Consider the following 23,642-nt stretch of genomic DNA (forward strand, 5'->3'; position numbering starts at 1 on the left):
TAATCTTTATTATTCCCACTAAAAAACGAGTGAATGGATGAACTTGAAAGCTCTAGAAGGGTTGTCAAAATCATTTAATATTTCTTGCGAATTCTTGCCAGCTTTTTTTTTAAATCATCAGAATACCTACATACAATGCAATTTCTTCTACATGTATGTATGTACGTACGCGAGCTTGTTTTTAATAAATTATATGAGATACTTTTATGTTATAAATTTCATCCACTCGAAAGAAGACCTTTCAAGACTATTAAAAAAAATAGGTAGGTACAGTTATTGTATTTTTATAACAATGAGCTTTCTGGTGATATTTAACTAACAATAATCACCTGTGCAAGTGATGATTAATAACATGAATGAATTTCTAGCAGGTGTATGCGATGAATTGTTGTAGCCGAGATGCAAAAGCTATTACTGTTGCTACAACAAAAAAGCACCTGTTGAAAAAGAAGCATACACCTGAGCCCGCCTGAGGTGGTATTGGTCAGGTTGTCTGTCTGCCGTCCCATCTAAGTTGCTTGATTCTTGTTCTCTCGAATCAGTTCAGTTTGAGCCACATCGCGCAACCACGCAGACCGTCCGAGCGCTCGCACGTTCCACTGCCGTTGCTCTTTTATCATAAAACTTAAAAAGTGGAAGGTGATTAGAAACATAAAACTTTCGTTTAGGATAATTTCGGGTGCATTCCACGTGACACAGATACAAGTTAAGCAAGGAGGTATTTGTTGGCCAAGGCGGGGGCTCTCACGGATTCACCTTGTGCACGTTTTCGTTGTGATATTGGCAACGGGGAGGTATAATTCAACACAGCATCATGTTGAGTGCAGATAATAGATTCAATATGTGAACAGACCTCGATAATTGATGGAAGAGTGAGTGAGAAAGAGGCGAAAAATATTGTCTCCACCTGTCTCTTGCCACATTTTACTGTTTGAGAACTACAATATTGCCACTTTGTTAGCCATCGCAGGTGAAATGGATATGGAATTACAATAAAAAATGCTGTGAGACTTTCAAGTACCTACATATACCAAAAAAAAGTTCGACGACTGCGAAAAAAGGCTAAATTTTGTATACTTACACCTCCTTGTGATTGCTGGCCTCCTCGACGAAGACTTATATACCTATATATGTAGTTGCTGTGGGAATATTTAAATTCACAACGTAGTGCTTCTTTTTTTACGATTTCTTTGACTCTGGACCTGATACGAAAGCTATTGTTAATTTCTAAATCGATAAAAAATACCTTTAGTGTGGAGTTGTGTGTATTAAATTAAATGTGTTGTGTAGAAATAGAAAAAAAAACAGTGCACGAATGGACTTTAACAACGAATGCATAATTCTCGTGAATATTTAATACTATTTCGCACATACTAGAAACGTGTGTGCCTTCTTGTGTGCGTTCGCGAGATAAAAGTGTGCATTTCACATCAAATGAGTATATGAAAGGCTGTAATTACCTTTATATATATAGTGGATTGCATATCAATTCAATGCATACAAGTGAAGCGACCTGACTTATGGCAAGTCAATTCAATCACTTCATCGCCATGTTAATCCGGCCATTAATTGCCCATTCTCATTAGAACCGTGAATCAATCCATTGAGAGGAGCTAGAAAAAATATATAGTCTGTGTGTACTATTAATTAATGAGTGCCCATATAGAAAGGAATCGTGTGTGCTATATATAGTGAACCTGTAGCCTTTCAGTTACATCGACAAACACCATGACAATTTCGTACACTAGCGAAGTACCAAATGGAAGTAGTTTCGGATGTTTCTGGCGAATTCTTAAGAAGTAAGTCTGATTCTGCGGTCACTACCCTCTCTCAAAAAACACAGCCTCTCAAATCCTCACCACATCATTTGTGCCTCTTTCATTTTGTTCAAAATACCAAAAGGTTTTTTTTCCAATTAACGATAGAATGAGAATTTTCATTCATTTGCAAAAGCGCATCAAAAATGCAAATAGGGAAGATATCTCTAGAATGGAATCTATATATAGGTATGCAAGCAAAGTGCATTATATAACGTACTTATACAGCTGAATCACAACAATGACGATTTAGCGTTGATAAAAATTTACTAAAAAACCGCATTTTAAAACTTTGCAACATGCTGGAAGTTTAAATGAAAGAGCTTCAGAAAATTTCTAAAACGTCAAATGAATGATATTTTTGTCTTTTTTATTAAAAATCTCACCTTCAATATATACTATATCTAATGCATGCAGCATATTTTTTATAGCCTGGAACAATCTTAAAATTCTTATGAAACACGAGAAATCTTATTAAATTCCAGTGCTTTACTTGAGAATTTAGTAATCAAGAAAGTCAACGTTTTCTACGGAAGCTCGAAGATTTCGCAAACTAATCTTCATAAAGTAATTTTTGTGCTATATGTATTAAAAAAAATTATATTAGACAATTTATAATATTATTATTTAACTTGATTTATTAAAGATTCTCCAAGTAATTCGTTACATCAATTTTATCGTTTTTTTTTTCAACCCTAAGCACTAGTCTGGAAAAGAGAACAAAGCTTTTTAGCGAATTCTTCAAAGATTTATTCATAATTTTTCATGAACATCCCGATGCCTCAAAGCAATGGGCATGGTCAATAATAATAATCTTTTGTACTAATATCAAAGAATGTGACCAATACCAAGTATTGTGGCGAGTTTGAAAAAGAGGAGTGTAAATGTTTTTTATCGCCATTTATTTATAAAATTCCAAATCAATTGCAAAAATATCAAGCAAAGTAGAAATTAAATTATTCTCTGAAACACTTGCCACCGGCCATTTTCTGTGACTGGCAATTTCTGCTAAAAAATTCAATGCCATCCTCGATATCAACTGAGGAGAATGGCAAATCTTCAATTAAATTGTGGAAAAAATCATAGATAAGTTCGCTCTTTTTTTTTTCTACAAACTCTAAAATATATCATTAGTGGCAGTGTAGTAGCAATAGTTTTTGTGCTGATATGAATCTTATTTTGCTATTTGAGGGAAACACGAAAATGCTGACGGACGGTATTTCCGGAAATGTGTTCCATACACCTGAAATCGCATGAATTTTCCACCACATAGCCATTTGTGCAATTTAATACGAATTCTAAGAGTTTGTATACATAGTCATGTGGAGTGAATTGTGTATTGAAATTGAAAGAGGTAGCGAATGAGTAAATTGATTCGCTTTTGAAATTTTTGTATTGTATCACGTACCTATATATGAAAGCTGAATTGTAATTTATGTGATGGTTTATATAAATTTTTAAAATATAACAGACGAGGGAAATAGCTGTGTGACATGTACACTAAATGGAGCACAGAATTTCAGTTTAATTTGTAATATTTTGTAATACTTTTATTGAATGAAACGTAAGGAACCTTGAATAAAATTCCCTGATAAGAAAATATTAATATTAAACTTTTCTTTAAGTATTTACTTATATAACTTTTTCACTATTTTTCGTAGAGGTAACCACAAGAAACAACAAAAATACATTCTTGTTGTATTGTGCATATTTTTACCCACAAAGTGCGGAACTTTATATGAATTTTAAATTAATTTGAAATAAATCGGAGATTATGGTGGCAATGCTGGGGAAAAACACCTGAAAATGTTTTTTTTGCATTCACATTGGGTTAAGTTTGATCGTGAATGAAATATGTATATAAACTCGCGAGGTTTTTATTTGCAATTTCGATTGCGACTTGAAAAAAAAATACTTTTTTTTATAGTAGTTGCTATTACATAAAATTGGTTTCTATTGAGAAATTTATATAGCGGAAAATATTTTTATTTGTAGTGCAATTTTTTTGTCCCCTCATACAAAAAAACGATCAAACAATAGGTGAAAGAAATTAAGACAATATCGGGAAGAACAAAGGTTACAAAAGTAATAAAAGAATAAATTAGCTGTATTTTCTTGTTTTTTTTTTTTAAATCACTAAGCTAGTTAAAATAGTTGATTCATTCATTTTTTTAACAATAATAATTTATTAAAATCTTTATACAAAGTAGTGTATCGGCTATATATTTTTTTTAATTTAGTAGAACCTTTACATTTTGAATGTTTTCAACAAATTGTTCATATTTATTTTGATTCGTTTTAAGATTAATTTCCATACAATTATAAGAATCAACTTTACTTTAAACCTACATTAGCCAGATGCATTTAAATTTTATATTTTAATTAATATTGAATTTTCTTTCGGTCGATGACCAACCTTATTTTTGATGGAATTTTCCATTCTTTTTCTGTATTGGAAAATCTTGTAGGTTTGCAATTATTGCATTGATGGAAAGAACTTTGAAATATAATTTATTTAAATTTATGTATTGGGTCATCTCTAAATGGATGTCGCAACCGAGTAAAAATTAATTTCTGCAAAAAGAGTTTGTGACGACATGTCGTAGGATAATCCATACCTTTTCCACTTTTCGTCATTGGATAATTCCTCAACATGTCCAATAAGATTATTTTTTTTTAATTTATTTTCTAATTTAATAAAACCCAAAAATTAATTTATACAGCCTTAAGTTAAGCTGTGATACGTCATCGGAAACTAGTTTAAGATAATTTGGGCTACTTTAGACAGGATTTTCAAAATTCTTTGTGAACAAATGGTGGTATATAAACACATGCGTCCTTTTAAGAACTACACCTTAGATCTTAGAATCATAGCTTTCAGAATATAGTATGAATTACGTCCTCCCACTACATATTTATGGCCGCCATCTTGAATACCCAAACTATTATTTATTTTTTATACCTATACATATGTATATCGGGTTCTGCAAAAGATATAATTATGAAACTTGAATATGTTCTATCAACCTAACTTTTAATTAATACAAAAAAATCGATCTGACAACATTAAAGCAAAATGGCCGACTATATGTATATAATAATACTTTGACGCTAAACATTGAGAGATATCAATTTGATTTCTTGGGTTTCTTGGACCAATCTTAGTTAAATTACCCTAATTCTTGTTAACAAAGGTCATAAATTACAATTTTTAAATAATTTATTCAAAAACTGCGCTCCGTCCGCAATTTTGAATAACCTCAAAATTTTGTTTTCGCTACATCTCAGTTCCTGTAATAGCTAAAAATCTGAAATTTTGATATGTTGTAGGGGCCATCAATACCTTTCCAACGATACCTCATTTTCGAAAATCGGTCAAGCCGTTTAGCCAATATGGCTGCCACAATTTTTCATCGAAAATCGACCATAACTCGAAAACGACTTGACCGATTTCGATCAACCCGGGCTCAAATGAAAGCTCTCAATAAACCCTACAACTCTCTAGAACATCCGAAGTTTCAAAAGTGACCGCTAGGGGGCCAAAAATCAAAAAGAAAATTTTCGATTAGTTTTCGATAAATATCTCGAAAACGCCATTATCGATTTGCTTCATTTTTTGATATATTATAGCCTACTATAACATCTATTTATAAAAAAAAATTTAAAAAATTTATGTCGCCATTTTGAAAATATTGAGTTCCAACTTTGACATGTCATATCTCGGGTTCTACAAGTCCGATTTTGATCAACTCAGGCGCAAATGAAAGGTTTCGTGAAACTCTACAAATGTCGAGAACATTGCAACTTCGAGAAATGACCGCAAGAGGCGCTAAAATCAAAAACAAAGTTTTCGAAAATTACGAACTCGAATTTTTCGAAAATGGCTACATAAATTTTTTTCATTTTTCGATGTTATAGCTGACTTCAAGATCTTTCGAACAAAAAAAAATTATGAAAATCTATGGACCCGTTCTCGAGATATGGCCTTCTAAATATTGTAACGAAGGTTGGGGTCCGGTAGGACGATCAGGATGATCGCCACCGTCAAAGGATTTGGATGAAACACATCGTTGCCTCTTTGACATTCTATTTCTCACAGTGCACCTCTGTCGGCATTTCCTCTACATGTGTTGTGTGTATTGGAGTGCACTGCCGTACCGACCTGCCTCCGGATGGATTGTGCTGAGTCATCAGCGTCGGCGTGAATGCGTGCACACGCACGAGGGGATGTTCCTGCGGTGTTCTGGCTGCATTGAGGGGGCCACCCGCGCCCCATTGGCGACACAGGTAGTGCGAGTCGCGGCGGCGACGCACGGCTGAAACCACGTGGAGATTCCGGGAGCTCATTGAGGGCGGAGGAGACGTCTTGGTGCTGGCGTCGGGGGCGCACAACTAGATGGCACGGGCTTCTGTGGGGAAGCGGTCCGCAAAGGCACTGTCTAGCGTGTCCAGGCGACGAGAAGGGCATCCAGGACGTAATGCCGGCCGGAATGAGCCATCGGCAAGGGCATACGTCGATGCAAGAGGTCCAAGGTGCCTCGTCCGGCAATTGAGGAGTCCAAGGGAATTCCAGGGGGCGTTGGCGAGCCCCACAGCAGGGCGGAAGCCCTCTGTGCACTTTCACTTGCACTGACTTTTCACTTCGTGCGCTTCCTTGGCAACAAGTACGGCAAAGACTGCCGTTGTTCCTTCACGTCAGGTTTTATCTCTCTCTCCCCACTTCTATTTGTCCTAAGAGATGCCGTTGCGGGATCGACGTTCGTAACAATATTTATTATCGTATGACTTTTCTACTTTTCCCGACTTTGCGCGTATTTAAACTAATTCGCGTTCTAGTTTGCTCTCACAAAATTGGTACACTGAAAGAAACACAGCTCTCGTAAGCTTGTTTTGCTTACCAGTACATTTCTTAATAAATCATTTCATCATTTGCAAAAAAAACAAACTACTTTTTAATAAGTATTTCTAAAAATAGTTTTTGAGAATACGCTACGCTTCTGAAAATAATTATTAAAAAAAAAACAATTAATAAAAACCAAAATACTTTGTGTTAAGTAAGTAGGTATATTTTGTAAATATTAAATACTCATATGAGATATTTTTTATTAAAAATCTTTAACAAAAAACTTCAATCACATATTAGTTTGTGTTCCTTTTGCCTTATAGCTAGAGGTCTGAAATTTTAATATGTTGTAGAATTCACTCAGCTCAGTAAAACGATTTCATTGGTAACTCATACTTGAAAATCGGTCAAACCGTTTAGCAAATATGTCCGCCTAAAGCAAAAAGTACTCTTTTATATAACTCGAGAACGGCTTGTCCGATTTTGACCAATTCAAGCTCAAATGAAAGATTTAAAGAAGCTCTATAAATATTTAGAACATTCCAAGTTCCAAAAATGGCAACAAGAGGCAGTAAAATGAAACATATGTTGTCGCTTGACTCAATATTTTCCACTATGCTAAAAATGAAAAAAAAATCTATGTCGCCGTTTAGAGAGAACTTATTTATTTAATACGTATATTCAGCAATTGGTATAATAGTGACTTAAAGACGTGAGGGAAGTAAGTCCAAGGACATACTCCAAAATTACTTCAAATAAGGCATAAATCAACAATAGTCAACCATTTGAAAAATTCTTGAATTTGAAAAGTTCTAAAAGCCATATCTTCTGTTCTTCTCGTTCGATTTTGCTTAAATTGGTATCAAATTAAAGGTTTTGCAAAATTCTACAACTTTCTGCATTATTTAAAACCATTTAAACCATTTCTTGAGGCCGAAAAATGTCAAGAAAAGTTTTCATGAAACAAAAGCCGCCATTTTCCTAAAAAAATATTAATAAAAAAAGTAGTTTCATTTTTATAAAGACGCTACATACACGCTTGAAAAGATTTATTAAAAAAAAATATTATTAAAAAATAGTTCAATTTTCTTTTGTAAAGGAGCCACGCACTAGAAATCGTTATTTTTTTTATTATTAAAAATAAAAAAAAACTCTAAAAACTACTCTTTTGCAAAGATTTTTCATGAGAAAAATATCCTCAAGCGCGTACCTTATTTTTATAAAAAAATATATTTATTAAAAAGTTATTTTTTTCTGCAAAGGCGCTACGCACTTAAAAAAATTTTTAAATAATTAAAAAAAATTGAAAATTATTTAAAAAGAATCACAGCTAAAAAGAACTATAAAATAATATTTTTTTAAAAATAATTTTTAATACCTAATATTTTTTTATTTCAAAAAACATTTTTTTAATAAAAAATTAAATCAAAAAACATTTTTTTAATAAAAAATTAAATCAAAAAATTTTTTTAAAAATAATTTCTGTATGATTACAAAAAAAATTTAACAAAAATTATTTATTTAAAAAAATAATAATTTTTTAGAAATAAATAAAAAAATATATTTCTTTTGAATTTACCAAAAAATGAAAATTAAAAAAAAATTTAAAATATTTATTAAAAAAAATTTTTTTTAAAAATAATATTCTTTTCAAAATAATTTAAAAAAATATATTTTAGTTTTTTTGTGAAGGCGTTATGTAATTTTAAAAAAAATGATAAAAATATAATATACTACTTTAAAAAAAATGATCAATCGCGTATTTATTATTATAAAAAAAACACTTAATAAAAAGTAGTTTGGGTACTACCAACTAATTTTTAATTATTTAAATCTAAACTTTTTACATCTTATTTGAACTAATAAATCGAATTTCAACGCAATCTTCAACAGGGAGAAATTTTTATTGGGTTACCCATTAACCAAGCAAATGTCAAACGGAAATTTTTTACTTGGTTGCGACATCCATTTCGAGATGACCCAATAAGTTTTAGAAGCAATTAATTGAGCATTCGAAAACTATATCGCTTACATCATCAATTTAGAACATGAATGCATGTATGAATAAATTCTCAACATCGTTTTCGTTTGCTGTATGTGAAGCTGCAAAATATGCCTACAAATGTATTGAAATTGAATTAAAAAAAAAACAGAATGCTTTTCATTCTTCTTGGTTTTGAAAGTGAATATATTGATAAACGTATGCTTTTTGTGTTCCAGATGGAGAGGCAGCGTCTACAAATTGGTGTGGCGTGAGTTACTAGCATACCTAGGAATTTATTATGCAATTAATCTTCTATACAGATACGGTCTGAACGATGATCAAAAGAGGTAAATATGTTTCTTTAGAAAAAAAGTGAAGCATATTTTTTGGGGAGAGTGAAAGAACTTTGCTTGGAATTTTTCTATAATTAACAACATTTTATGACTCTCTAAAAACGCTACTGCATGTACTCTCATAGTGTTTCCTGGAGGACGACACCTCAGTCAGTGACATGCTCACTGTTCAATAAAACAGAGCTACTTGAGAAATAAATATCTCTCCCTCTATAACTATTATTGGTTCTTAATAATTTCAGCATGATGCATAAAATTCAGATCTACTTCTATCATAACTTTAGGTATGCCATTTATGAAAAAAAAAATATTTTGAGCACAATGTTGAAATATTAGTTCCCCCGTTGAGTGTTCTTTTCTCGAAATATATTGTAGGAAATGCATTTCATACTTGCACAAATTGCGAGTATATTTCACAAGTAGCTGAGAGATGTCTTGAGTATCCATTTGCAATATTTAGTTAATTAATTTGCCACGCTAGAGTGAACTTACTACCTGGAATCTCGTGACTAATGTGCATTTAATTAAACCTCAACTCTTTTCATATAGATTTTTACCTAATCTTATGAGATTGTGTTGTTTACCAAGTTGTTGCACCGAAGACAAATTGAGGAAAACATTTTCTGCACTTGTGACTAGCTAAGAATTATTTATGAATAATGTTATGTATTACGTAGTGATGCAATAAGAATCAATTGAATCTAGAAGAATTTTGCAATACTAATTGAAGCCTCAATAAAATAATATTTTAAAAAATCCGTTATAAAAATAAATCCACAATCTTTTTTTAATTTTGTAATTATTATATAAATTCTCAATTTTCGATTGAATCCTATTGATTACCTATATTTTTTTAATAAAATAAAAGAAGTTTTAAGAATCTGTTTAATCGTTAAATCAATGCAATGCATATCTTCTAAAATAAAATTCTTACAATATTGCGCCACTATTTTACATACTACACATCATGTTCTCTTTTACTGATTTCTATCAAGATGCACATTTTCAAATGTTGAAAGGCGACACAACCTGAAATTTATGCTAATTGTTGTTCACATTTGTAATAATTCTTGTTTCTCTTCCATTATGCCATATTATTTGTAATTAAATGCATTGCAGGTACTATTGTTTGTGTGTTTCTCTGGTGCATTTGTCGCATTTATGGTGGTCTTTAGCATTTTTATAATTAAGATATTTTGTAAATGTGTCATTATAGGACTTTCGAGAAAGTACGACAGTACTTTGGAGCACAGAGTGAGAGTATTCCAATGTCATTTGTTCTGGGATTTTACGTGAGTCTCGTGGTTAAACGATGGTGGGAGCAGTACAAATTGCTTCCATGGCCTGACACACTGGCACTCTTCATAAGTGCCGCCATTCCTGGAAATGCAAGTATTGCGAATCTTTTTGGGTGTATTACTGTCTATTCATTGTTGTTTTTTTTTTCATCTTGGAATAAAAAAAAAAACTTTAGGATGAGAAGGGACGACTGATGAGGAGGAATATCATGCGATATGCCTGCTTGGCTTATGTGATAACATTGCAGAGGATATCTTTGCGGGTTAAGCGAAGATTCCCAACACTACAGCACATCATGGATGCCGGCTTAATGTTGGAGAGTGAGAAGAAAATTTTCGAGATCATGAATCAAAAGAGTCCTATGTCCAAATACTGGATGCCTCTGGTTTGGGCTACGAATATTATAAATCGTGCAAGAAAAGGAGGCGAGATTAAGTCAGATCATATTGTGCAGACGCTTCTAGTTGAACTGTCGGACATAAGAAGACGCCTCGGTGCTCTAATTGGGTACGACACCGTCTGTGTGCCACTGGTCTATACACAGGTAACTATGTACTCACATTGCTCATACTATTTTTTCGATAGATTGGTAAATATCTCACCTCGCTACCACAGAAAAGGTGAAGAAAGAAAAAAACCGCATATCTATGGCATTGAAACGCTAAGAGATGATTATTTTTACAAATTTATCAAACATGGGTTTTCCCCATCTCTCTGCATACCTCACTCATCCACAACTTGCAGTGTGTTGTGTAATTTAATATCTGCTAACTCGTCTTGCCTAACTTTCTCACATTCATTATATTTTTGAATGGCAAGACTCTCTATGCACAGCACATACATACATACATTCATATATAAAAATTAATCATATAACAATTGTTATTAATTCATGTACGTACATACATATTGTGGTGACTTCGCGGTCTCTAGGTCAAGTATTGCATTGAAGAAGCAGCACCATTTAGTATTAATTGAATTATCAAATCAACGTGTAGATGAGGTGTTTGATCTGACAAATTGACTCGCTCTACGGGAGCAATTTAATGCAGATTTTAATTAATTTCACTTCGCTCAAAGGTGGTGACGCTCGTACTCTACTCATACTTTGTAGCTGCCCTCGTGGGACGTCAAATGGTGCCACATGTTGATGGAGTAGTGGGAAAATATGAAGATCCCGACCTATATTTTCCTCTATTCACAGCCCTCCAGGTGAGTTTTCGACTAAATTTTATTACAATGCTAAAATAAAAAAAAATGAGCACTTTAAAAGATTTTGTTTGATGAATTTTACGTTAACTTCTATTAAGTTTTGAATAATTACAACAAACTAGGTAAATTTTAAATTTTTTCTGAAATATAAGTGAATCAGTAAATCTTGAATTTTTCAAAATTGTTTTCCAATTTTTATTATTTTATAAAATTAATTTTTTTTTTCAATTGAATAAATTCTGTATTGAGAATATTATTTAATATTTATGTAATTTAATCATAGTATTATCGTGCTATAATGGTGGTTAATTAGCGAAACTCAAAATCATTATCTCCCATTAAAAAAAAACTTTGCAAAAAAATGTACATACTGAAATCAATAGAAACATCATGTGCAAAAAAAGCTGAGTGGTGGAGTATACATTTTGTAACCTTTTCACTAAATGTATCTACAGTTGTACAGGTGATAAAAAATGTATAATAAAATTTTTGCACGTTTTGCCGATCATCACCTCCCAATGGAATACTAACTCATTTCTCTTGAGTCGTTTAAAACCTCAAATTAAAATTGCTCAGACGTAATAAATAAGAACTGTGAGGTTTTTTTTTAAGAAAACCTTATATTGGCATGTTAATGGCAGATTTGCACTGTTGTGGATATTTTGTATGTAAAAAAAAACATTCTTCAGGTGATTGTCTTAAAGAAATTTCAATATTTCCTTGGCATTCTTTTTCTTGCAGTTTTGCTTCTACGTCGGATGGTTGAAAGTTGCCGAAGTTTTAATTAATCCCTTTGGGGAGGATGACGATGACATTGAGCTGAACTGGTTGATAGATAGACACATCAAGGTAAATAAGAAATCGCCTTTTTTTAAGAAAAAAGTTTCCACCATATTATACGGGTAAAAAAAAACTCGTGAAAGGTGCCGAAAAAAGTCAACATTTTCAGTTCAGTATCAACTTCTGTGCAAATAAGCAATTAGCAGATCCAATTAAAATAATTTCTGCTTCGTTATCTCTAATGATGCTCAATGATTTTCTCCATATTTAATGTGATTCATCTAGCCATAAGTGAACCATTGCTAAATTCTTCATGAAAATTCTACTGCACGCGCAAGCATTAGAAATTTATTTATCTCCATCTCACAAGTCTATTGAAATTCTTCAAATTGTGAGACGAAAAGCGAAAGGAACAATTTAAAATTTAAATAAATTATTTTTACGTGAAACCTGTTGATGAATAAGCACTCGGATTGGGAATATCAAATTAGAATTGATAGGAGATTTGACAAAAACATCAGAGAACTTTTTAAAATGCCTTCTCAACTTGATCCGCTTGATCCCAGTTGAAAAATGTCTGCACGTGTTGATCTTTTTTTTTCGTGAGATCTTAAATATCGATGTTGTATGTATACCTACCTATATTTATAAATATTTATAGAGACTAATTTTGCTGAACGGAGATTCTTTGAAATCTACTTTTTGCTCCTCACGCGCACAAAAAAACCCTGGTACGTGTTTTTTATTCATTGGATCTTGCAAAATTTTAATCGACGTCACTTGTAGAAAAATCTATCAATGTCAGAGTTGTAAATAATTCAGATGGAAGATCGAGGTTCAACATGAGCTGAATTTTTTCACAAATCATGCTTTTTGTGATTTGATTGTGATACAAAAAAAAAGAACTTTTTGAAGTTGAAGTTGATCAAGCTATGATCAAGCAAAAAAACCTATTATGCTGAATAAGAGACTATTTCTTGCTTGAAATTAAGATTTGCGTTTCAATCGTGAATTTAACGTGAACTACGAAAAAAGTTATTATTCAACTGGGATGAGTTTTTTCCTATTTTAATAGCTTTATCAAGAGATTTTAGTTGTTTTCTCAGACATTCCAGAATAATTTATTTAATTAACTTTTGTCAAAGTGTGATGCTTGAGTTTTTCATTATCAAATTAATGGCAAGTGGTTTGAGCGGTTTTTGCGTATTTCTCCCTCATTTGATTTACAATCTTATGATTTAGTATACAATATTCACATGGGAAACAACCCGTACACAAACATTGGGTCATCTTTAACACAATGTAGATATAGTTTGATATTTTCACACATTCTGCTAATCATTTGTCTAGAATTCTACGTAATCACCTGTTAGAGGCACCATGTGAATCAGTTGAAAGATCATAAATTTATTTCAGCCACGAAGAGACAGCTGATTTTTGCAATAAAATAAAATAATTTAAAAATAGTTTTACAAAATGGTCTATTTTCTCTATTGCAAAAACAAAAATGACTTTTCACGTATCCACAGTAATTTCTCGTGATCAGCGAATTGTTCATAAAAAGCCAGACGACGATAAAAATTCTTGTGCCTGGTGTGTAAAAAAAAAATAAGCAATATTGCTTGCACTGAAATTATGTGACATAAATTAAAAACAGTGCTGTATTGCAATTTGCACTCATTTGTCAGACATTCCAGAGCAACCTGCCCCTAATTTTTTTCACTTTCTTTAATTACTGTTCCATTTTTTTTTTATGCAGGCATCCTATATGATTGTTGATGAAATGCACGAGGAACATCCTGAATTACTCAAGGATCAGTACTGGGGTGAAGTTGTGCCGAAGGACCTACCGTACACGCAAGGATCTGAGCACTATCGCCGCCATGAACCCAAAGGATCGGCAGAAAATTACAAAGTCAAACCTACAGATGCTCTTTATGCCAATATTGTACCATCAAAGAATCGCCATCTGCCTGATGACGTCTATGCTGATTACGAAAGCGTCGATACGCCGATGGTGGAGCGTCGGAAAAATTGGTTTAGTCGCCAAATTACGCGAATGGGTTCAGCTAGGAGCTCATCAACTGCTTACTCATCTGGTGGTCTTATATCGCGAAATAGGCAAAATTCTGTCTACTCAAGTCCTGAGGCGGCTCTTGGGCAACAAGTCCCGAATCACCCGTCACAGCAAAAGATGAGTTTTTATGAAAAACTCGTGGGAAGAAAATCTGGTAGAAGTGGAAAGCAGCTTATCAAACAGAGTAAGTACATATTTCAAAATTTAGAAAAATAATCATATAAAATTGTTACTTTTGTATGTGAAAAAACTAGAAAGAATATTCTATACATTTAAAGCTAAATAAGAAATAGCTAAAATAAATCTCTTGGAATCCCCAGAAACATCAATTTATCAAAAACCCTACAAATTTGCGTACAAAATTGGTCAATCCAATGAACCATGTTCACAACCTTGTGACTTTCAGTTGACCATTAATTGGCGAATATCCGCTTAAAGTGAGATGGAACAAAAAAAATAGACGGTGCAGAGGAAGATTTCACATTTATCATTACATGATCGCATTTGATGATTTTTTACTATGTTCATAGTCTTTTTTTGCCAAAAGCAATAAATTAAAACCATTGGAATTTTCGTGCAATTCATTAACTGAAACCTGTTGGCAACTATATATTTTTTCAGCTGTCTCAGAGAGACAGTCATCATTTTAATTCCGGTTGAGCAACAGAATATTAAAAAAAATTTAGCATCACCTTAACTCTGTAATAACAAAGTGACAATAGATGATTTCTTGCCCATAGGTTCCAAGCTGAGTTTGAATGGCGTCGTCGCAACGAATGTCCCACTCCGGAATAGACCGCGAATTCCTACACCTGATGTGACGAAGGAAGTAATGGATAGGGAGAGCCGCTTTGCAATTGCAATGACTTCAGCATCATCAAATAATCAGCCATCAGTTGCATCTGGAGTAGCGCTAATGGCTCAACAGGTTGCATATCTTTTAGTTTTAAGTTATTGATTTGATATTTCAGTAAAAATATTCTGAAAATTTTAATTGAATAGGACGGAAAAGGTTTTTCGTACATTTAAAAAATTTTAAACTTGTCATTAATAAAAAAAAACTCTTGAAAGTCATTATTGCGTTTCTCCCATTTAAAATTTTTAATTATCCAGTGATTTTCCATAATAGTCTCACCTTGTTATTCGACCTATATTTTATAGAAAAAAAGTTAATTTAGCAAAAAGTCTTGCAAAAAGTAGAATGACGATATTACATTATTAAAAAAAAAACTAAAAAAAAACTCAACTTATATTAAATAATTTTTTAGCTGGCCACAACTCCTTCAATGTACTCACCACCAATGAACTCAGATGTATCAGTAGCTGGAACGCTCTTCTTGTCACCAATAAAAGAATTAGAATCAGCCTCAGTAAACAGCAGCTTGAACATTGGGAATCCTGCAACAGCTGCTCTAGCCAAGTCTATACTTGCATCGAATCTCCAGCAATCAGGTTGATATTTAAATCATATAATGCATGAAGATTTGCGAATGCAGATAAGAATTGTTTGATTAAACTGAAAATTTCAGATGTGCATGTTGTGGTTATTTCAGGTGCATCCCCCTATAATAATGCAAATGTAAGCAACATCACGGAGATTACTCCGTTCGGAGGTGAAGAGGAAGCTGGCCACAGTGCAGACCTCGTACCATCTACTGCATCCACTGTGGTATACCCTACAACTCTGGCTAATACCGAGAGTACCGTAAAGGTTGAGACCTTGCCAAGGAGCCTCTCGAAGAGCTCATCGAATGTGATTACCACAGATTTAGTGGAAACGGAATTGGACAGCGTAGATACGAGCATGAAGAGGACAACACTTTCTCGTGAAAGTAGTAACGCCACGACGAATTCAACCCATTCAGCATTGGATACATTTACAGGAACCATTGCGGGATTATTTAAGCCAGCTGGTAGCATTCGATCTAAGGGTAAGGTGAAGTCAGACAGTAAGACTGGGGAGGTATACGTCTAATAAAACCCAGGACGATTTTCTAAGGGACGCAATATAATGTAAATAGAACCTGAGAGGAAGTTATCGTTTATTATTAAATGCTATTTTTATTTTTACTTTATCTGTAGTAGGAATTTTCATTAAATAAAAAAGAAAATTTTCACATTTCATTTATTGTACTTGTTTGAATTTCCCGCATTTGTATTTTTTGCCTGCAGTCCTGATGAGACTACAGATTTTTTTCCCGAATCGGTAAGGTTTATATAATCTTAAACTTTATATTAATCTCCGATTGTCTCATTATCTTATGTTGTGTGTAATAAACTAACTTTTACTTGTATATTAAGGAAAAATCGTATATCTAATGATTTTCTATTTTTTTTTTATTCAGAAACATCATCAGTTTGAATTTCAATTTCAAATATTTAAACACGTTAAAATTAATTTTATTAACTTTATTTACTTCTTCGTAATGCATTAGCATTTTTTTGTGTATACGAATTAACGTAGTTATCATTATATGAATGCAGTTAAATCTAAATCCGTTGCTGAATAGCATAAAAATTATTACATCAAAAACTCAGCAAATTAATATAGAAAACATTTCAGGCAATTAAGAGGATTTAAAAAAGTACTTTACGATTTTGATGAAATTAGAAAAGTTTGCACTATGCTGCTTTAAGTAAGGGATAAAGAGCATAACTGTGATAACTAATAATTTTATATCTAAAATATGGTATACATTTCTCAATAAATGCTTTGCCCTTGCGATCTTCCGTGATCAGTAATTGCTTCGTCACCTAAACGAGAAGAATTTAATCAATATATGTATGTATATATCAATATGTTATGCACAACAATGCTATCTTAAAGTTGAATCGTGCCACTGCAATTATCGCATATCATGAATTGCCATCGTGTATTCCGGTAATTTTACTCACCTGGGGAATATCCCATTGAGGGAGATGTTTTTTTTCCATCTTCAGATGTGCAACACCATTTCTTATGTGATTTTGGAAGTTAGAAAGAAGCATCTATTTGTGAGTCAGCTCGCAAGCATGATGTTGTCCATGGATTTTAAGTTTTCACCTTTATGTAGGAAAAAAAAACTGGAACAAGTAAATCACGCCCTGTGATTCACAAAAATACCGTGGCTCATTTTCACTCTTTACAGATGATCTCCCATTATATCATGTTACGTTTGCCATCGCAAAAAATTAATGCAAAAAGTAATGGACATCAAAATAAAAGGTCGACGTTTTCAAGCTAGAATAAATTCAATTAACGTGAATTTCCGTTTCTTTTGTGTAACCGTATTTTTGTCAGTTAAATTGAAAAATTGTTACAAAAACATTTTAGAGAGCACACGAAAACTGTATAGATTGCTCTAGCCACGCTCTAGCAAAAAAAAACTAAATTATCAGAATTCAGGATATTCGTTGAGAACTGACTGAGTAAAAATATATTTTGATGGTGTAACATACTTCACTAGAGAAGATAATAATTTTGTGGTCTCAAAAATCTTACAGCACTAATCCAAAAATAATAATATTAATGATTTTGCACCCACATCTTTCATAATCAAAGTTTTGATTACATTATCTGTAACAAAATTACTTGATTAATTATTTTTTAATTCTCTTTTAAATTGTTCGTTTAGTTTAAATTGTTTAAAATATTGTTTCATTCACATTTCTATTCTAAAACAATTCATGAAACTTCAACGGCGATCTCTCAATATTAAAAGATTAATTGAGAGACCAAAAACTCGTTCTCGAGCACTAAATTCATCGATCTTTGACGCGGTGCAACAGAAATGCCACAAATACGAAAATATATCCGCAATTTGTGGTACATATTTTTCAACGTGCAATTGCTACGTCAGGTTAATTATTCAATTAACTTTTAAATAGCCAATAGAACATGGTATCATGCACGCGGAGGGGAAGAAGCCGAAGCAAGTACAACGCTGGTATAATTTTATTCAATAGCATATCGATGTTTTATCGTTTTATATGAAATTGCAAGGAACGGAGACAACGGCAAATGGACAAAATATTGCTGTTTTTCCACTCCATTGGACTTTATTGCTCCTTTTGAGTGCCATTTGCGAGGAGAAAGAAATGATTAACCGGATAGCGGAGTTATCGCGCGTCGTCGTATAGATAAAGTAAAAGGGTGGAGTCGTTGTCCTTACTCCACATTCAAATTCAATGTCTTCGCGACTACATCAATAATCTTTTAGCAATTATTTCTTACATAATATTGCGTGCATTGAAACTCTAAATACTCCCAAGAAGGTAGGTACCCACCTTTGCAAAACTTGCCCGTATAGAATTCGAGTTTTCTCGCGAAATTCTCACAAAAGCTCATTCCATTTCTAAGCTTGGATTTTTTCTTCTTTCAGCCCATTCTATAGACGTGCGAAAAACAATCATAATGTTTGGTATTGGTCTGCAAGATTTGATTGGCGTTTCTCAGATTAAATTGTGGCTTTTATGCGATCATTTATTTTATTGTTGGAACCCACAAAAAAATAAATATACATCACACGACAAGATGACTAAATCAATGTTCTGCAGTCGTAGACAAATGGGTGCATGAAATGTGCATATTGTGAGAAATTGTGCGACTCAAACAGCATGTGGTTTTTCTCTAATTGAACACACAGACTTGCCCCTTTTTGTCGCCAATCTCAATTGGACGCTTATGCACTATTATTCTCTGTATTATTTATTATTATTCGTCTAAGGAAAAAAAGTGCATAAAACACCGTACTGGTCCAGTCTCCGCGCACCAAAGTGCATGAATAAAAAGCAGTTCTAACTATATCTGATTTAAGATCATAAAATATTATAGAATTTTTTGTTCCAAAGAGCTGAGATTATAAAGAAAAACTTAAATATTAAATTTTAAAACTTTTGAGATTTTTTTAAAATTCAAAGGACTTACAAAGTTGATGCTCATTTAATACATTAAGTATTTAATACCTTAAGTGGGTCTCACATCCTTCTACTGGGAATCCCAAGTATAGGGTCTGGTTTGTGGAGGTACAGCTTATAATCACAAAAGAATTACAGCTAATAATATTTCTTGAAAGATTTTGAACAACAGAATCTTAAAACCCTAACAAAGTCTTCTAGCTCACCTGATTGTTCATTTTTTCCAGACGATATGGTTGGCATTCTCACTGAGTTTAAACGTCCATTGCTAGCTGTTTACTCTATTGAGATTCACCGAAGCACAACTTAGGCTCTTTTACCTTCGTATACAGCAATTACACTCGTGCCTTGGCATAAGATAGTCTAGGATGTACTGCTCTCGCGTATTGAAAATAATGAGTGTGAAGAGTATATCCTAAACTATCTTATGCCAAGGCACGACTGTAGTTCTTACTTTCCTACTTTTTATGATATATTTTTGCCGTGAAAGATTCTACCGGTTGCTGCTGCTCCTTCGACTGCTGCTGCCTACGTGCTAGATCTTGCTTCATACGATTAAAGCTCAGTCGATTTTTAAACTTTGTCCTTTACCGCAAGTCTCTATCTATCACTGTTCTCTTGCAATTTAGTCATAAACCACGGCCGGACGGCCGGCCAGCCGGAAAAAGATATTTGGGGCATAAGTTTTTTGGAATGTGGGGACCCTAATTCGTGCTCATTCCAAGTTTGAGCCCGATCTGACGACTTTCGATTTTGCTCGGTACACAAAAGCTGTGTCTGAAAGAAACACAGCTAAAAAAAGGATCAAAAAACTTACTCTATATACGGTTCACAATTTGCCATTCTTGGCTGTCGTTTTGGTCCTCATGTGATGCACTTCGATTTTGGCTCCGGTACCTTCCACGATACGGGGCATTTCCTCGATCATTCTGGCCCCGGCGGGACACGTCTGCATATGAAGGAGCACGTGAAGCACGTGGAACTCCTGAAGGGTTCCCCTGGGATTCAGCAGTTCCTCGTGGTGGAAAATCAGCTAATGAAGCTGGGGGACATGAGGTTGCCCCAGTGGATGCTCCCGCCGTTCCCGGTGACAAAAGTTCAGGTTGAGTACGTGGAGCCCCTGAAGAGTTCCCCTGGGATTCAGCAGTTCCTCGTGGTGGAAAATCATCAGCCGATGAATGTGGGGGGGGCTGAGATTGTCTCATGTGAGGAAAATCGAAGGCATTCGCCATTTTGATGGTGACGACGTGAATTATATCTGCTGCGGTTACCGTAGATATACTAAAATGTAGTGCATAAAATCATAATTAGAGCAATATACATACTTAGATTACAAGAAAAATTAGATATTTATATTTACCAACAAAAAGTCAGCGAACTGAATCATATTAAGTCGAAACGCGTCTGAGGCAGGGAGTTGACAAAGTCCTTTTTTACCCGAACACAGCAAATAATAGCGGACGGTTTGCAGAAAAGTCCTGCTCTCAATAAACAACGCCATCTATTGATTAGCACCGCCAAAATTTTTACATTAACATCAAAATTTGTTTACATTTCCACTAAAACGCCCGAAATCGAGAATATTTAATTAATTTATATAGTTTTAATATCGTTCCCAAAAAATAAAGACCGTTAATTTAATAAATAATATTTCTTTATTAGTACTGAAATAAAGCTAAAAATAGATTTAAAAGACAGAAATCTACATCTTTGAAATCTTTTAGAGAGCCGAAAAACTAACTTTTTATACAATTAAATGACAATAAGAATTTATCTTATAACTCTTAAATTATTCATGATGTTTTTCTCATGGTGAGATGTTCTCATTTTCTAGCCTTATCTATCCCTAACAACTCAGGAATTGATCGAAAATAATGGATAAACTAGAAACAGAGGTATAGGCTGCATTTTGATTTAGTGAAAGTATAATTTGATATTTTGTGCGTTGCGTGCTGCTTTTTCACTCCATATAAATTAGGCATTAGGCCGCCTTTTGCAAGACTAAAAGTCACTTTTGGGGTGAGATATATGCTATGCAATCATTGGATTTTGACTATATGAAGCGGTTGTCTTGGGCAGAGGAAATGACGCTCAAGAATTTCTTATGTAACATGCACTTCGAGGTCGCATTTTCGTACGAGAGTGACCATTCAGAAAGACCTTCGCAAACCTTCTTGCTTTTGTTTGCTGGATCTTGACTTTTGCATTCGCGCACAGCGACTCTTTGGGGAGGCACCACATGCGAAATCGGCGGCTACTCGTCTACCTGTGCACTCAAACGTGAAGCTCACCGGCTACATGTGGCTAATTGAAATGCCATTCAGGGATCATCAATTTATTATGAGATATGGAAAAACCAGTTGGAATATTTTTGGAGCGTTGACCATAAGTTTTTTCTCTCCCAGTTAGCATTGTAAACATATTTCCTCTTAATTGCAAGAGATTGATATTTTCTGCGGCATGTCTTTGGAAGACAAGTCACTTTGTCACATCCATAATACGTTATGAATATGGAGCTCTTTCGCGCTCTTCGTGTAGTGCGGAGCCGTATGTGTGGCTGTGATAAATGCTAAGCGGAACCCACATTCTATTCCCATGGCGTGCAATTTTTCAATCATCGAAAAATTATAAGCAACTCTCGCATAATCGCCATCAATCTCCACGAGTTTTTGATACAGCACACATCTAATACATTTGCTAGCAAGTTCTTTGTTGGTACTGCTGCTGAAAATTCAATAGTAATATAGCAATATGCTGAGATTAAGCGAAAGTCCGGAGGGAGGGATACTTTTTGTGAAAAAATGCCGGTAAGTTGTGTCACCATCGCCGGACCAACCCAGTTTGCGAAGCAAAAAATATACATAAAAAATATATAAACACATAAAAATATATAAAAATATAAATATTGTACATATGTATATCAGTACAATGATGGTCCAGCAGAAAAGGGAATGTACTGGTAAGTTTCACTTACGGGCTGTGATTCTTTCTTCAGATGAAAGTCCAAGTGTAGTGAAGTACAATGATGGTCCAACAGAGTAAAGGGAATGTACTGGTAAGTTTCACTTACGGGCTGTGATTCTTCCTTCAGATGACAGTCCAAGTGTGGTGAAAATTGAGATGGATAAATTTTTAGGAATGGCTTTCTCACGCAACGAATCACAGCCAACGCGCATGAGTAAGCCTTTCCCCAGAATTTACACGCGTTGGCTGTGATTCGATGCGTGAGAAAGCCATTCCTAAAAATTTATCCATCTCAATTTTCACCACACTTGGACTGTCATCTGAAGGAAGAATCACAGCCCGTAAGTGAAACTTACCAGTACATTCCCTTTACTCTGTTGGACCATCATTGTACTTCACTACACTTGGACTTTCATCTGAAGAAAGAATCACAGCCCGTAAGTGAAACTTACCAGTACATTCCCTTTTCTGCTGGACCATCATTGTACTGATATACATATGTACAATATTTATATTTTTATATATTTTTATGTGTTTATATATTTTTTATGTATATAAAAGGCGCCCCGCTTCGCGGGGCGCCTAATAGTTTGTTTAAAAAATATGTGAATAGGTGAAAGTAATTGTTGATGTAACAAAATGGCAGAAGGCGGCCATTTTGAATTTTGAAATTAGTAAAATCTGATAGGTCATGCCCACTATACCTCTTGAAACTTCAATCAAAAATCCTCTATCAAGTACCGTTAAGCCGATATAAGGCAATATTACAACAATCGGTACATATGGAAACCTGTTTTGGTCTATATCTCTGAAACCGCGACATAAATTTTTTTTATTTTTTTTTGGTTAAAAGGTGTGTCTATCACCTACAACATACTAAAATTTAATCGAAATCTATCGTCCAGTTTTTGAGATATTAATCGAAAACTGGTCGAAAACTCATCGAAAATTTTGTTTTTGATTGTAGGCCCTCTAGCGGTAACTTTTGAAACTTCCTATGTATACATAATTGTAGAACTTCTTGAGATCTTTCATTCAAAACCGGTTTGGTTCAAATCGGTCAAGCGGTTTAGGAGTTATGGCCGACTTTCTATAAAACTCTATATTTGCTAAACCGCTTGTCCGATTTTTGGAAATGGGGTATTGTTGAAAAGGTCTTAAAGGCTCCTACAACATATTAAAATTTCAGACCTCTAGCTATAATAGAGGCTGAGATATAGCAAAAACAAAATTGAAAAAAATTCAAAATGGCGGATGCAGGGGAGGGGGGGTGAATTTGATATCATAGTTGGACGACTTCCAGTCGATAATTGAACTTTGCCGTTGACCGCAAGTCTCTATCTATTACCGTTCTCTTGTAATTGAGGTCCAAACTACGGCCGGCCGGCCGGACGGACGGACGGACGGACGGCCGGAA

General features: G+C 33.9%; 2 protein-coding genes across 5 annotated transcripts in view; both read left to right on the forward strand.

The window, feature by feature from the left end:
• Positions 1 to 23,642, forward strand: part of LOC129797522 (LIM domain-binding protein 2) — a 421,356-nt gene that overhangs the window by 200,959 nt on the left and 196,755 nt on the right. The gene's annotated exons all lie outside the window — the stretch shown is intronic.
• LOC129797478 (bestrophin homolog 1) lies at positions 535 to 16,489 on the forward strand. Of its 3 annotated transcripts, none has more exons than XM_055840102.1 (11): positions 535 to 1,799; positions 8,881 to 8,991; positions 9,240 to 9,281; positions 10,214 to 10,385; positions 10,472 to 10,840; positions 11,377 to 11,508; positions 12,250 to 12,357; positions 14,048 to 14,549; positions 15,106 to 15,293; positions 15,634 to 15,817; positions 15,895 to 16,489. In XM_055840102.1, exons 1-11 carry the CDS (start codon positions 1,729 to 1,731, stop codon positions 16,338 to 16,340), a joined length of 2,325 nt encoding a protein of 774 aa, XP_055696077.1. In that variant the 5' UTR covers positions 535 to 1,728; the 3' UTR covers positions 16,341 to 16,489. The 3 variants fall into 3 exon arrangements, with proteins under 3 accessions (XP_055696077.1, XP_055696079.1, XP_055696080.1); XM_055840104.1 differs by having other exon boundaries at positions 15,919 to 16,489; XM_055840105.1 differs by lacking the exon at positions 9,240 to 9,281.

This window comes from Lutzomyia longipalpis, chromosome 1 (genome assembly GCF_024334085.1).
Source record: "Lutzomyia longipalpis isolate SR_M1_2022 chromosome 1, ASM2433408v1".
Lineage (NCBI taxonomy): Eukaryota > Metazoa > Arthropoda > Insecta > Diptera > Psychodidae > Lutzomyia > Lutzomyia longipalpis.

Bases quoted from the DNA above. Each gene is read 5' to 3' on its own strand.
- LOC129797478 (XM_055840102.1), top strand. From the start codon at position 1,729: ATGACAATTTCGTACACTAGCGAAGTACCAAATGGAAGTAGTTTCGGA. The intron at 10,841-11,376 runs GTAACTATGTAC...CTTCGCTCAAAG, and splicing joins TGCCACTGGTCTATACACAG to GTGGTGACGCTCGTACTCTA. The intron at 15,294-15,633 runs GTTGCATATCTT...ATAATTTTTTAG, and splicing joins TAGCGCTAATGGCTCAACAG to CTGGCCACAACTCCTTCAAT.